Genomic DNA, 14,605 nt, shown 5'->3' on the forward strand with positions numbered 1-14,605 from the left:
CGACTTTATTCCACAATATGAGATGGGCGATTTCAAAATAATGCTTCATGAAGCTTCGAAGCTTTACGAATCACTTGTTTCGAATCAGTGGTTCAGAGCGCCAAGATCACATGATTTCAGTAAACGAGGCCTTTGACGAGGCTTCGTTATGGCACAAGTTTTGAAACTTCAATAGTTTATGTGACTTTGGCAGTTTGATGCACTCGAACCACTGAATCAAAACAAGAGATTCATAAAGCATTGAAGCTTCAAGCAGCAGTGTGTTGAAATCGCCTATCACTAAATATTGTGGAATAAAGTCGCTATTTTGTTATTTTTGGCGCACAAGATTCGTATTTGTTGGTTTATAATATTAAAGGAACACTCCACTTTTTTTGAAAATAACTCTAGGGGAGTTGGAAAATGAGCCTAAACAGTTGAGTTTTACCGTTTTCGAATCCATTCAGCCGATCTCCGGTTCTGGCGGTACCACTTTTAGCATAGCTTAGCATAGTTCATAGCATCGCGCTTAAAAATGACCGATCAGATTCAATGAACTATGCTAAGCTATGCTAAAAGTGGTACCGCCAGAACCGGAGATCGGCTGAATGGATTCGAAAACGGTAAAACTCAACTGTTTAACTCTAGGGGAGTTGGAAAATGAGCCTATTTTCAAAAAAAGTGGAGTGTTCCTTTGAGGTTAAACCCACTGTAGTCACATGAACAGTTTTAAATGTGTTTTTAGTAGCTTTCTGGGCATTGAAAAAGGGAGTGCCGGCGATGCAGACCTCACTGAGCCATCAGATTTTATCAAAAATATCTTAATGTGTTCCGAAGATGAACAAAGGTCTTACTGGTGTGGAACAACATGAGGGTGAGTAATGACAGAATTTTCATTTTTGGGTGAACTAACCCTTTAATAGCACCAAACTTACGAATGGGCCTGCAAAGATGCCGTGGGACATTTTTGTACTATATGATATCAATCATAAAATACCAACTGCCTGACAGAAATCATTGAAATTGGTGTTCTGAAAAAAACATACCAATCTATGTGACAATGTTGGACTCCATAAAAAGAGCCAATTCTTTGCCTTTTACATGTTGAAATCAGCTGGAATTACTGTAACAAATGAAACCTTATTGTAAAGCATTACCATTATTACTTGCATGTACATAAAATAAAATTATTTTAAAATGTATTAATATAGAAAACAGTTATTTTAAGAAATGTAATACTATTTCACAATTTTACTCTTTTTGATCAAATAAATGCAACTTTGGTGGCATAACAGACTCGAGAATCTTAGATCCCAAACTTTTGAACAGTACTTTACCTGTTGACTAAATAAGAGCCATTGTCACACGAAACCTGCGAAGCCCTCACTGGCAACACTGTATAAAATGCACACCATCACCCCAGTTTTGTACTTTTATGAATCTTTTTTGTCTTTAATTTATTTACAAGCTTTAAATTTGCTCTATCAGTATGAAGAATAACAAGCACTTTAGGTTCAGCAACATCTCCTTAGTGTTTTGTACACGTCACCATCTGCTTATTGACGTCCATTCTGAGCTCTCGTTGTGTGATCCCAGCAGTCCCCTGAATGCATAGTTCCTGCAAGTTTCTGCCAGATTAAATGTTTCACAAAGAGCAAGCTAAAGCAGAGGAACATTTGGTATGGTTATTGAGATAATAACCTTAAACATGTACTAAACACTTTAGTACTAAACGCAGACCAGGTCTCGTCTGTGCTTAACCCAAAAAAATAATAATAATAATAATAATTTCAACAATTTGAAAATCACAGAAGTTGTTTAATAATTGTTATTGTCATTATATTAATAATAAAACTATTAACATTATTTCTCTATCCACCAATAACCACTCGTTGTGACTGTCTGCAAATGTTAAATACCCATTTGTGTATGCTGTTCTTAAAAAAAATAAATTAACGAGTCTGAACTTGCGTTTTGTTTCATTGTTGCATGTCTGTATTATTAAAGTCCTCTTAAAAAGTAACAAAAGAAAAAAATAAAAAAAAACTTAAATGCAACATTTCTATAAATAATACATTTTTTTTAGTGCTCCAGCAATTGTAAGTCATCATAGGGTCGCTGCACGTCAGTGAACCGTACCATTTGATATCTTGCTGCACTCCATCCATCCTGATGCATAATGTGTTGCTTGTTATGTTACATTTTAATTTGATGCAGTTATTGTTTAAATGACTAATGTCTCTTCAGCACTAGTTGGCAAATGTGTCCGTTTGTCCCCTCGTCAATTGTCCTCCGACTCCTCCTCTGCCTCGCGCAGCCACGTGAAGAAGGCGGTGACTGACTTCAGGGCCACGCCCTTGCCTTGCTGTTCTGCGGGGTCTTTACTGACTTCCCACTTATAGAAAGCGTCTTCAGATATCACATCCTCATCGTACAAACAGTCAAAGAACATCCGGAGCAAATCTGTAAAAAAAAAAAAATTGAAAATGTGTTTAATCTCTTAAATCTCTCTTTATTTATCAGTTAGTTTTTATATGGAAGCCAAAAATAAAGAACAAAACATCCATTATATAACACAAGTATTGCAAGTATTATGAGTTTAAGTAGGAATGTAAAAGGTTTTACTCACTAGCAGGCTGGTCCAGTTTTACTATCAAAGCTTGAAGTGCGTAAAGTGCTTGCAACTGTCTCTCTGTGTCTGAGTTAAGGTACTTGTGTAATACAGGCAATCTTCTCTGGATTATGGTCAAGTCCACTTTGCATGAGGAGCCCTCGGCTGCAGGCAGAAGACACGAGATTTGTTGACATTAGAAACTGTACCACTTACAAGGCAAACACAAGATGCTGCCCTCTAATATCAGCATTCCTGTTCAACGCCTGTAAGTGCTAAAATTTGCACAACTATCTACTAGTTACAAATATTTGCATAGGGTGAAATATCTCATGAAATATCACTAAGCAGTTCCCCCTCCATTTTATATATATATATATATATATATATATATATATATATATATATATATATATATATATATATATATATTATGCACACACATTTACATATATGGCCACAACCCAATTTAGGCATGTAGACATGGTCAAGACGAATTTGCTGAAATTCAAATTGAGCATCAGAATGGGAAGAAAGGTGATTTGTTCACACTTGTCATGTTTGGTTCGATTAAAACGAACCCTGGTGCGGTTGCTCGGTAAGTGCGGTTCATTTGAACATATGTGAACGATGCCATCCGAACCCTGGTGCGCACCAAACAAGCGGACCGAGACCCATCTTCCAAACGAACTCTGGTGCGGTTCGAATGATATTTGAACGCAACACGGACCAAAGACATGTAAACGAACCAAAAACAGGAAGACGAGACCCTAAAAAGGACAGAATCATCGCGCATGTCGGTTTTTCTCGTCATAGTCGCGAGTTTGCCCATCACAGGCATCAGACGCGCGTCTCCATGCAGCAGATCATTTGTGTGTGTGTGATGGATGGATTCCCGCCGCTGTTTTGACTACTTTACACATTTTATAAGCTCTTCACGAGTTCCCAGCTGGCCAAAATACCATCACATGCAGGTTACACATCGCTACGCACACACAACGAGCTAATTTACCTCAGCATACAGCATTGTTTTGGATGTTCGGTAAATTCCGTCTCAAAATAGGCAATACGTCATAAAATCCGACCAGTCAGGTTGCGAATGTATCCCTATGCCTTAAGGTTCGGTATCTTTTGGTTCGGTGATAAAATTGCCAATGTGAACGATAACCGGACCAGGACCTTATGTTTTTTTTTGGTCCGGACCAAATCAACCAAACGAACCGAACTACAAGTGTGAACGCACCCTTAAAGGTGCTAAAGAGGATCTTTTCGTCTACTGAGAAATCAAAGACTGTTAGTGAGTTTTTGAAATGAGCGCATGCTTAAGAACAATCCCCCTCCTTCAGAGCTCATTTCGAGGGAACGCCTCCCAAAACTTGTGCACGAGTATTGGAACACGAGTGTTTGTTTACAACCAGCATTCACTGTGTCGTGTTAGTGGATTCATTATGTCGGACTCACCGCAGGTAACTCATAATCTGCAGTTGTTACTCCTGTCTCCTGACAAAAACATTGCATGTGGCGCCTGTAGAGTGTGGAAAGTTACTGGAGCGCGCAGCCGCGCTCGTCTCTCACAAGGAACGTCATGGCAGTGATTGACAAGCCAGAGGACCAATCGTTTACGCAATGATGTTTGGCTGATGTTTTTAAGGCCCTACCTCGTGCACAGATGATGTATATTAATATTATTCCTTTCAGGGCACCTAATAAATAGTCTTTTATCAGTTAGTAAAGACAGATTCAAGTAATATTGCAAAAATGTATAAAACAAAACATCCTCTTTAGCACCTTTAAGTGACTTTCAATGGGCCGTGGTTGTTGGAGCCAGACAGGCTGGACTAAGTATTTCAGAAACTGCTGATCTACTAGGATTTTCACATATCTAGGGTTTACAGAGAATGGTCAGAAAAAGAGAAAATATCCAGTAAGTGGCAGTTCTGTGGGCAAAACTGCCTTGTTGATTCCAGAGGAGAATGGCCAGACTGGTTCGAGCTGATAGAAAGGCAACAGTAAATCAAATAACCACTTGTTACAACAGAGGTCTGCAGAAGAACATCTCTGAACACACTACACGTCAAACCTTGAAGCAGATGGGCTACAGTAGCAGAAGACACACCGGGTGCCACTCCTGTCAGCTAAGAACAGGAAACTGAGGCTAAAATTCACAAAGGCTCACCAAAATCGGACAACAGAAGATTGGAAAAATGTTGCCTAGTCTGATGAGTCTTGATTTCTACTGCAACATTTAGATGTTAGGGTCAGAATTTGGCATGAACAACATGAAAGCATGGATCCATCCTGCATTATCAACGGTTCATGCTGCTGGTGGTGTAATGCTGTTCTTGGCAAGCTTTGGTCCCCTTAGTACCAGTTAAGCATTGTTTAAATGCCACAGCCTATCTGAGTATTGTTGCTGACCATGTCCATCCCTTTCTGATACTCATCTTCTGATGGCTACTTCAGCAGGATAACACACCATGTCACAAAGCTCAATGTCATTTTCAAGAAACTCAGTTTGAGATGATTTGAGTTCACTATACTCAAATGGCCTCCACAGTTACCAGATCTCAATCCAGTAGAGAGCAGCTTTGGGATGTAGTGGAATGGGAGATTCATATCATGGATGTGTAGCCGACAAATCTGTAGCAACTCCGTGATGGTATCATGTCAATATGGACCAAAAAATCAGAGTATTTTTTCCAGAATCTTGTTGAATCTGTACCATGAAGAAATAATGGGGTCCAACCTGGTACTAGCAAGATGTACGTAATAATGTTGCCAGTGAGTGTAGATATAGATGTATTTTTATTATTTTGATTGATTGATTTATTTACATTACATTTTGATTTCAATTAATGTTGGAGGGAAAGTACGATTTTTAGATTTATTTTTTAGGAAAATTAGTAGTATATCAAGCAATTATTGGCTGTTGAAAACCCAAAAACCTGATTTAATGTCATATTACAATGCAAATGAAAGTATTTTTGGTGGTTTTAATGGTCCTTGATATAATCAAATTTAGGGATAATTTATGGCTCGGCCATTTCTTTCATGAGTTTCACCACACAAAACAGTTCTCTGTTCTTATTGCGTAAAAGAAAATACAGAGCCACTTACTTTTCACTGCTGCCTTGCACACAGCAGTCATTAAAGCTCTGAGGAAAGGAGGTGAACTCATTTCTGATTCATCTAGATTGGCCTGTAATAAATGATCACACATCAATGAGAAGATCATTCACAGAGATTCACATCCTTCAATGAAGAGCCGGATGCAAATCTACCTCAACCCAGTCGAAGATTTGTTCATCGCCAGCCATGTCCTCAAGTAGTAGTTTTTCAAGTTGCTTGTTCAGTTCCTCAGGCGAGAGCGTTCTCTTAGAGACAGCCTCGGTCAGGTTTGAGCCGTCAGAAAGAGTGAAGTCTAATTTCTGAAAGGTCAGATTAGAAATGTAACTCGTTCAATACGGAACAGCTGCTTAATAGGTGAATGTTTTGATAGTTAGCACAAATTAGACTAGGGGGGTGTAAATGAAGGCTCACGTGTTCTGTGATGAAGCTGTGCACATCCTCTGTTTCAGGTATAAAATCTGCCCAGCTCAACCCAGAGTCCCTCCATAATGATCCCACTTTCCTATGGCTCTGAATCACACACAATACATTTATTTCTACCATCTTCCCATTTGTCACAAATATGGCGACACAAACAAATTAAATGTATGTTACAAGTGTTTTAGCGTACCATTTGTTTGCATAGAAGGTGCAATATTTCAGAAAATAATATCCCAGCTCTTCCCACAGGGAGTAATGGTTTGCTAAATTCGCTGTGGAAACAAAATAAGCAAATAAAACTCAACTTGTGTACAGGCAATTAATAAAGCTGACGAGTTTAGTCTGAATTCAATAGCGCTGCGGTAAAAACTCACCTAAATAATTCTCTCATAGAGATTCCCCCCTCTCGAAGTACAGGGGTCACCAGCTCCGCAAGGTACAGCCATATATGGGGAATATCAATGGCCATATCATCTGCTAATTCAAGAGTTTCAGAGAACCTGTGGGGAAAAATTACATTAAAATCCCAGAATGGAATGTGACTTTTTTTTTTTTTTTTTCCCAAAGTTGGCAACTGGAGTCGATTTTGAAGGTTTTTACTTTTTCTTTCAGTATTAAATGTATTGATAGAAAACAGCTGTATTCAGTCAAAACCTACAGAATTCATGCAATATGGTGCATGATACATGCGCTATTCCAGAAGTTATGACCATTAAAAATGTCACTGTACTCCAAATAGCTTGCAGGTATGCTGAAACAACAGGTTGGCCCAGTGTCACCACCTTGTGGACCAACTAATTAGTGCAAAAAAAAAAAAAAAAAACATTTTGCATGAGCGGTACAAAATCTGGCTTCATGCATACAGTACACATTGTACCTAGTGTACACATAAAAATCAAAGTATACTTTGGGCTTCAAAGTATCTGCCATCTGACATCACGCATCACCGTTTCCGGGTCCAAGCGTGCCATCAGATCCCAAAAGCAAACAACAAACGGTGCTAATATACACCTTTACCTACATATGAAAATCTTGACTGGCGACAGACTTTAGCGTAAAAGCTTTTAAAAACTTAGCTTTAAAGGTGTGCTAGAAATGAATAGTGCTCATAAAAGTCTGGAAACAGTATTTTATACGTCATGACATGAGTCACAACTCTTTCCCCACCATTTACAGAATTTTCCGTCATTTATGACACAGCGCTTCCCCGCCATTGACAGAATTTTCCGGCTTTCCGAGTTTTCACTGTTTTATGGTAGGGGGCGCTATTATGCATCTTCTGAAAGAGTCCAGAATCTCCAGATCAAAACACAGGAAAAAAGGAGCAGAAACAAGTGATGAAAGCATTGCTTATGCATGTTGTAGTCTCAGCTTTTTCTTCAAAATGTTCCTTTTTTTATGAAACTTCAAAAAACAATGCATGAAGCTAGCTGCCAACTGAGTTTTTTGTTTAAAAGCAGAGGCTCTGTTCTTTCTTTTGATATATTGCATGTTCAGATATTCATAACACAAAATATTCTAGGGGCCATGGCTGGCAACTTTTTTTTTTTTTTTTTAAAGCTGACAGGGAAAGAGTTAGACGTACAGTGCTCAGCGTAAATGAGTACACTCCTTTTGAAAAGTAACATTTTAAACAATATCTCAATGAACACAAAAATAATTTCCAAAATGTTGACAAGACTAAGTTTTATAGAACATCTGTTTAACTTATAACATGAAAGTAAGGTTAATAATATAACTTAGATTACACATTTTTCAGTTTTACTCAAATTAGGGTGATACAAAAATGAGTACACCCCACAACAAAAACTACTACATCTAGTACTTTGTATGGCCTCCATGATTTTGCAACATTTATCTTTTTCAATTCTTCTAGAATGACCTCTTTTGGAGACTGGATGCTGGATGGAGAGTGATGCTCAACTTGTCTCTTCAGAATTCCTCATAGGTGTTTGATACTTGGCCACTGAATCACTTTCACCCTGTTCTTCTTCAGAAATCCAACAGTGGCCTTAGATGGAAAAGTGCACGACGACCAAGAGCACGGAGTGATGGTAGTATCTTCTCTTTTGGTATAGAGCAGTACATCTGTGAATTCATGATGCCATCAGTGAAATGCAGCTCCCCGACACCAGCAGCACTCGTGCAGCCCCACATAAAGACACTGCCACCACCATGTTTCACTGTAGGCACCATGCATTTTTCTTTGTATTCCTCACCTTTGAGCCATCAGTTCCAAAAACATTTATCTTGGTCTCATCACTCTAGAGTATAGAGTCCCAGTAGTCTTCATCTTTGTCAGCATGGGCCCTGGCAAACTCTAAATGGGCTTTTTTGTGCCTGGGCTTTAGGAGAGGCTTCTTTCATGGACGGCACCCATGCATGCCATTCCTCTGCAGTGCTGTACTGTGTCACAGGAAATAGTCACCCCAGTTTGGCTTTCTACTTCTTTAGAATAACTGCAGTGAACTAACATGCTGATTTTCTTCAACCCTTATCAGAAGACGTTCCTGTTGAGGTGTTAACTTCCATGGACGACCTGGATGTCTCTGTGAGATCTTTTTTTAAATTTTTGTACCATTTTTGCTACAGTATTCTGACTGATAACTAAAGCTTTGCTGATCTTCTTGTAGCCTTCACCTTTCTGGTGTAAAGAAATGATTTGCTTTCTCAGGTCTTGTGACATTTCTCTTCCATGTGGTGCCATTGCTGACAGCATGAAATGGGAAGGGGTTTTAACTGTCTGCTGGACACCTGTGTAACGAATAATTACACTAACCTGTGGTTGAATTCTTGTTAAATTAGACATTTGTAGTCTAAAATTTAGCTTTGCTCCAGAGACTTTCAGTGGGGTGTACTCATTTTTGAGTCAAACTGAAAATGTTCTTCTTTAAGTTCTATTATTAACCTTACTTTCATGTTTTAAGTGAAACAGATGTTATATAAAACTTAGTCTTGTCAACATTTTTGGAAATTGTTTTTGTGTTCATTGAGATATTGTTTAAAATGTTACTTTTCAAAGGGGGTGTACTCATTTACGCTGAGCACTGTATATACATTAGCTTAACAACATGCTAATGAAAAATAAATGTCTTCTTTTGAAGCAGAAAGTAAATAAAATTAACTAAAATATTTAAAATTGAAATCTTTAAAACAATTATTATCGATTATAATCATTTTGAATGATTAGTCATTGCATCAGTTATTTTAAGCGACTCAAAAAGTTAAAAGTGTCCTCTCACCCTTTAAAAAACTGAAGTTTGAGGAGGATTCCAGTGTGCAGAAGCTGGTAGAGCAGTTGACCCATATGGTCTCGTGTGATCTGACTCCTCTCCAGCGTGGACTCCACACCCACCCGCACAAACACATAGAGCATGGCAGGTTGCTCTAGCTCCTCCACACACTGCACTGCCTCCTGCGTCACAAGTATACAATGCTTAGAAAAACCTCAAGTGCCATTCTGGATTGGGAGATACAGTTCAATAAGATATATAAAAAATGCCCTTTTTGGCAATTAAAAAAAAAAAAATGATACAAACCTTGTAATCATTAATGTGCAAAAACTCATCAATAATGGACTTGGACCGTCTCTCCATGTCCTCTTCTGTTAATGCAGTTTTATCTGAAGAGGGTCCTGACAGTACTTCAAGTTTAACAGCTACAATAAGAGACAGCATTTAGTTTTGGATTTTCTCCAATGTATTTCATGTCAGTGTAACCAACAACACATTTTGCACATCATCATAATGTGTGTGAGGGTATCTGTGTGACTCACCAGACTCCCTGGATTGGCTACGCTCCAGTCTGCTCTTGTCTGCAGTGCTGGCGGGCAGCTTGGGTGTGTCTGAGGCATAAGAGTCTCTGCGCGACACTTCCTGGACCGACTCCTCGGGAGCCTCCTTATTGCTGCTACCCAACAAGATGGGCCCTGTCCGAGTGGGACCCATACTTAATGGCTTGTCATTGCGCTCCCGCCCTGAGCTTCCACGACTAAGAAATTCACAAACACACCAAAACATACATTCATTAATCTCCAAATGTAAAAGTGTTTTCCTTCAATTCATTACAAATGAAACAATATTTTCATTTAAAGATTTGCTAAGATAAAATGCTAATTTCAATGTACTTTACAATGAAACAAGAATACAAATATTATTTAATTATATAAATGCAAAGTATAATTATAATTTGCTAATAATAGTAATAATATGGTTATAATAAATAAATAAATAAATAAATAAGGCAGCACAGAATAAGTTAGGAGCCATTCAATACGCTTAATAATAGGTATAATAAATACATCCTGTAAGTACGTCCAACAAAAGGAGGCTTCCCCTTCACAGTTACTATATTTTACATGTGTACAGTACCTGCTGAGAACTCTCCTGGCATCAAAATCTGGGGATGTAGAGGGTAAAGACGAGGCCGGAGGCGCTGAGGGTTGCAGGGGTGAGTAACGGTTCAAACTGGCACTTGGACGAGAGACATCTAAAGAAAGAGGGTGTAAAACAGGGAAAAAAAAGAAATTAAATTGATTTTATATTAATAGTAACACAAAGTCTAGAGCCAGAAAATCCTGCATAAACTATAAAACAGCTGGAATTGACAGAACCAGCAGCCAACGTTTGACTGCATCACTTTTTCTTTACCTGACTCACTGGCCTTGGCTCCAGCCCCTCCACTGCTGCCCTTAATCCAGTTCTGAGCTCTTGGTCCCAGCTGAATCTTCTCATCTATTGTTGGCTGAAGAATTCACAAGCACACAGTTTCAGTAAGATCATATCATGTATTCATTTAGATCAATGGTTCTTAATGGCCCTGTCCCAAATGGCACGCTTCATATACATTTACGTTCTTGTGGACTTACAATGGCCACTGCATGCGTGTGTTCGTGAAGGGTGAATCAAGAGCGCCCACTTTGTGGTCAATATGCGCCCTCGATGGACACTTTTGCCAAGCCTGTACTGAAGCGAGCTCTGCAGCAGACGTTTTTCTGAGAGTCAAAGCAGTGTTACGTCGCAAAAGTACGGACTCGTAGGAAGACTGGGAGTGTTTAGGGTGCCATTTGGGACAGGGCCAATCAGCACCGCACACTTTGTATGCACTTAATTGAAGTCAGCAGCTCATTAGTAGAAAGCTTCATGAAATAAACTCGGTCTGTAAGAAAAGGTATAAAATGCGTAGCACTGCGGATCCCCAGAATCATGATTAAGAATCAATGATACTCTAAGATGCTACAACACAAGCAAACAAAACAACCATCAGGTGGGGCTGTTGAGTCAAATAGACAATTAGCATATTTACAAACTTCAAAAAATCATTTTCTCAAATATTTTTGTCATGCTTTCTGCTAAAAAATATTTTACCACCATTTAGCCTTACTAAATGTATACTTACAATGACAGATTTGCCCACAGGGTTGATAAGGTCTTCCAGATTTTTTTTTTTTGATAATTTAGGGTGGTGCTTTAATTGTGCTTATGCTTCAGCTGGCAGACAGTTTGCATGGTAAAACCAAGCCTATTTATAAAGAGCTTCCAGCTATGATCAGTTGGTTTAATAGTCCTTCACAAAATATGAAAAATTTGCTTGGCATATTCAGAGTGAGAAGGAAAATAATGTAAATTAATAATAAATAAAAAAATACTGGAAAATTTGATGAATTGCTTTTTTATTTAAAAATATTTTTAAACTTTTGTTTAAAAATAAAACTTTTGTTTTGGCTTTAAGTCGAAGTCCTGCAAAAAAGCAGAATCAATGACATGTACATAGCAAAGTGTAGTTCACACAACCTCACTAAGTGTGATTCAGATGATAAGATCAAGTGTTTACATAAAAATGCAGCTTCCTCCCTTTCAAAAAGATCATGGGGGAGTGTGAAAAAATATGTAGAACAGCATATCTAGAAACTCTTTTTCTAAAACACAGCTATGCTAGCAATCAATAGACGTGACCAAAAAGAAAAAGTGTCTTTGTTTGGACTCTACCTTGGAGATCTTGGGAATCTTAGTGGGGTCTATTGTTCTGCTGTTCTTGGTCATAGGCACAGTGTTCCATGTCTCCTCTCTCTGCACCCCTGCAACATGGAGAAAAAACGGTTGGAACAGAATACAGTTGCTTCATCAGCGAGTGAAAACAGAGAGGAGGCCCACAAGACTGAGTAAGCTGTAAAGAGGATTAGCCTATAGCAGAAGTCTCTTTCTGACCTGGTCTCCTCTTGTTATCCTTGGACAGCAGTTGCTGGTGGACCTTTCTCTGCTCCTCCTGTTCTTCCAACTTTGCCTCTTTATGGATCTGCTCGATGGTCTTAGGGCCCAGGTCAGCTCTCCGAGACACCCAATTGTGCTGAGATGAGTAAAGAACACAAATAATGACCTGAAAATACCAGAATCACTGGCAAAAATATATATTAAAGTTCCTCACAGTATAAAGCTCAACTGTTAAGCAGCTCAACTGTTTTCAAAAACTATATTTACGGTCATTTCCCATTTACCGCTATAGAAGTTCACTCAACTACGACGACTTCTGCTTCTGAGAACCCCGGAAATGTGAAAATTAAACACGAAATGCCACAATGTTTTGATTACATTATCTGAATGCTTTATAGAACCAGTAGTTAATTTATTCACTCATACAGGATGTCAAGGACACAATCTTGTACCATTGTCTTTACTTTTAAGTTTACTTCTAGAACTCAGGTTGCTGAAAAAGCTCTATTGATCACCACTTGGAAAAAAACAACAACAACAAAAAAAAACCTCACCAATCGCAGGTCAATAACATCCTGCAGCATGAACCGAATGCGTGATGAAGTCTTTCTCTCCTTTACTATCTTCTCCATCTGGTTAAAGTACTGATCCATTCGTGGCTAAAAGGAACAAGAATAACCATACTGTATGTAAGCACCAGCTTTAAAAGACCTGAAAACATAAACAGACCCCAATCTACAATATAATGAACTGTTATTCTGCTGACAAAGCTAAGGAATTCACATTTGCCCTTACTTAAAGTAAAAAACAATTCAACTAATGACATTAGGGTGAGTTAATAATGAGAGAATTCAAATTTGTTTGTGAACCATCCATTCAAGTGCATTAGGCACCACCTCAAAGTCATGTTCTCAGATGAATCCAAAGCGAATTTTGAAACCAGAGCACATTAAAATGACTCATTAGGCACTAACATTTCCAAAGCTAACATGTAGGTTTTGAATTGCAGCAATATGTTTTGGAGAGATGTACGGACCAGCAGGGGTTTACTCAAATTGTCAACAAGTACACAAAGTGGACAATCCAACAGGCAAAAATCTCAATGAGGGTGTTCAACCACAAAAAAAAAAAAAAAAAAATTGTAAAGAGGAAGAGAAATGTTAGCACACCACAGCTCCAAAAATAGAAAAATATTTATTTCATGTTCTCACCACAGGTGACCTTTCGTGTTTTCTCTTCCTTTTTGCAACTAGTACACAACACAAAAGTGTCGAAATTTCAATGGTTTACCACTGGGGGGCGGTATGATACATGCTGTGAACATTCGAAACAAATGATTCGTTAAGCTTCGAAGCTTCATGAAGCAGTGTTTTGAAATCGCCCATCACTAGATATTGTTAAAGGTGCCATCGAATGTATTTTTACAAGATGTAATATAAGTCTAAGGTGTCCCTTGAATGTGTCTGTGAAGTTTCAGCTCAAAACACCCCATAGATTTTTTTTTATTAATTTTTTAACTGCCCATTTCTCTTGCTGGTAATGCAGGTCTCATATTAAGCCATCAGATTTTATGAAAAATATCTTAATTTGTGTTCCGAAGATGAACGAAGGTCTTAAGGGTGTGGAACAACATGAGGGTGAGTAATAAATGACATAATTTTCATTTTTGGGTGAACTAACGCTTTAACGCCAATTATAGAAGACATCCTTTCGATTAGGATCAACCAGGCTGACCTTAGCTTTCTCAAAGTCCAGGTCCCTGCCAATAGTGGTGAGCAGCCTGCACAGGCACTCCAGTGACTCTTCGTCATGGTTTTTCAGCAACTTCACCACACAGTCGTGCATGATGGCCTCTGTCAGCATCCGCAGCTTAAAGAGCTCGCCGATGAACTTGATGTTGCCAATGGAGCGTCTGCGGGCTTTGTCTTTCGCCTCTTCTAGTTCTTCCTGCAGTCTCTCCCGCTCGCTAGCCTGAGAGTGACAATGATAGGATCATTGTGGGCCCACTGCAGCAAAATCAGCATTTTAGCTTATGAAGAACAGAATTACCCAGAGTACAACTAAAGATCATTTTCAGAAGCCTTTATAGTAACTTTAAACCAGGGCTCTGAACCAGTTCAAGGAATGAAAACAAAAACCATAAACAAACTAGATTTTAATGAAAACGATATCAAGTGTAATCTTTCTGAACACAATTATTTGAAATTACCATTAACCAGTTAATAACGTTCATTTATTGTTCCGTTTAATTATTCAA

At 38.5% G+C, this 14,605-nt stretch overlaps 1 protein-coding gene across 3 annotated transcripts in view; it reads right to left on the bottom strand.

Moving 5' to 3' along the window:
* Window positions 1–824: 824 nt before the first annotated feature.
* eif4g3b (eukaryotic translation initiation factor 4 gamma, 3b) overlaps window positions 825–14,605 on the bottom strand; it is a 66,191-nt gene continuing 52,410 nt past the window's right edge. For all 3 annotated transcript variants that reach the window (XM_067372444.1, XM_067372443.1, XM_067372442.1), the window contains 16 exons: window positions 14,083–14,319; window positions 12,903–13,007; window positions 12,346–12,484; window positions 12,127–12,215; window positions 10,789–10,882; window positions 10,510–10,627; window positions 9,915–10,129; window positions 9,679–9,797; window positions 9,382–9,554; window positions 6,514–6,639; window positions 6,330–6,411; window positions 6,131–6,229; window positions 5,872–6,018; window positions 5,708–5,789; window positions 2,609–2,755; window positions 825–2,442 (listed from right to left, as the gene is read on the bottom strand). In XM_067372444.1, the coding sequence (XP_067228545.1) occupies window positions 2,261–2,442; window positions 2,609–2,755; window positions 5,708–5,789; window positions 5,872–6,018; window positions 6,131–6,229; window positions 6,330–6,411; window positions 6,514–6,639; window positions 9,382–9,554; window positions 9,679–9,797; window positions 9,915–10,129; window positions 10,510–10,627; window positions 10,789–10,882; window positions 12,127–12,215; window positions 12,346–12,484; window positions 12,903–13,007; window positions 14,083–14,319 (2,154 nt within the window). In that variant the 3' untranslated portion in view covers window positions 825–2,260. The remainder of the gene's footprint in view (window positions 2,443–2,608; window positions 2,756–5,707; window positions 5,790–5,871; window positions 6,019–6,130; window positions 6,230–6,329; window positions 6,412–6,513; window positions 6,640–9,381; window positions 9,555–9,678; window positions 9,798–9,914; window positions 10,130–10,509; window positions 10,628–10,788; window positions 10,883–12,126; window positions 12,216–12,345; window positions 12,485–12,902; window positions 13,008–14,082; window positions 14,320–14,605) is intronic.

The sequence above is a fragment of the Chanodichthys erythropterus genome, chromosome 20 (assembly GCF_024489055.1).
Source record: "Chanodichthys erythropterus isolate Z2021 chromosome 20, ASM2448905v1, whole genome shotgun sequence".
NCBI lineage: Eukaryota > Metazoa > Chordata > Actinopteri > Cypriniformes > Xenocyprididae > Chanodichthys > Chanodichthys erythropterus.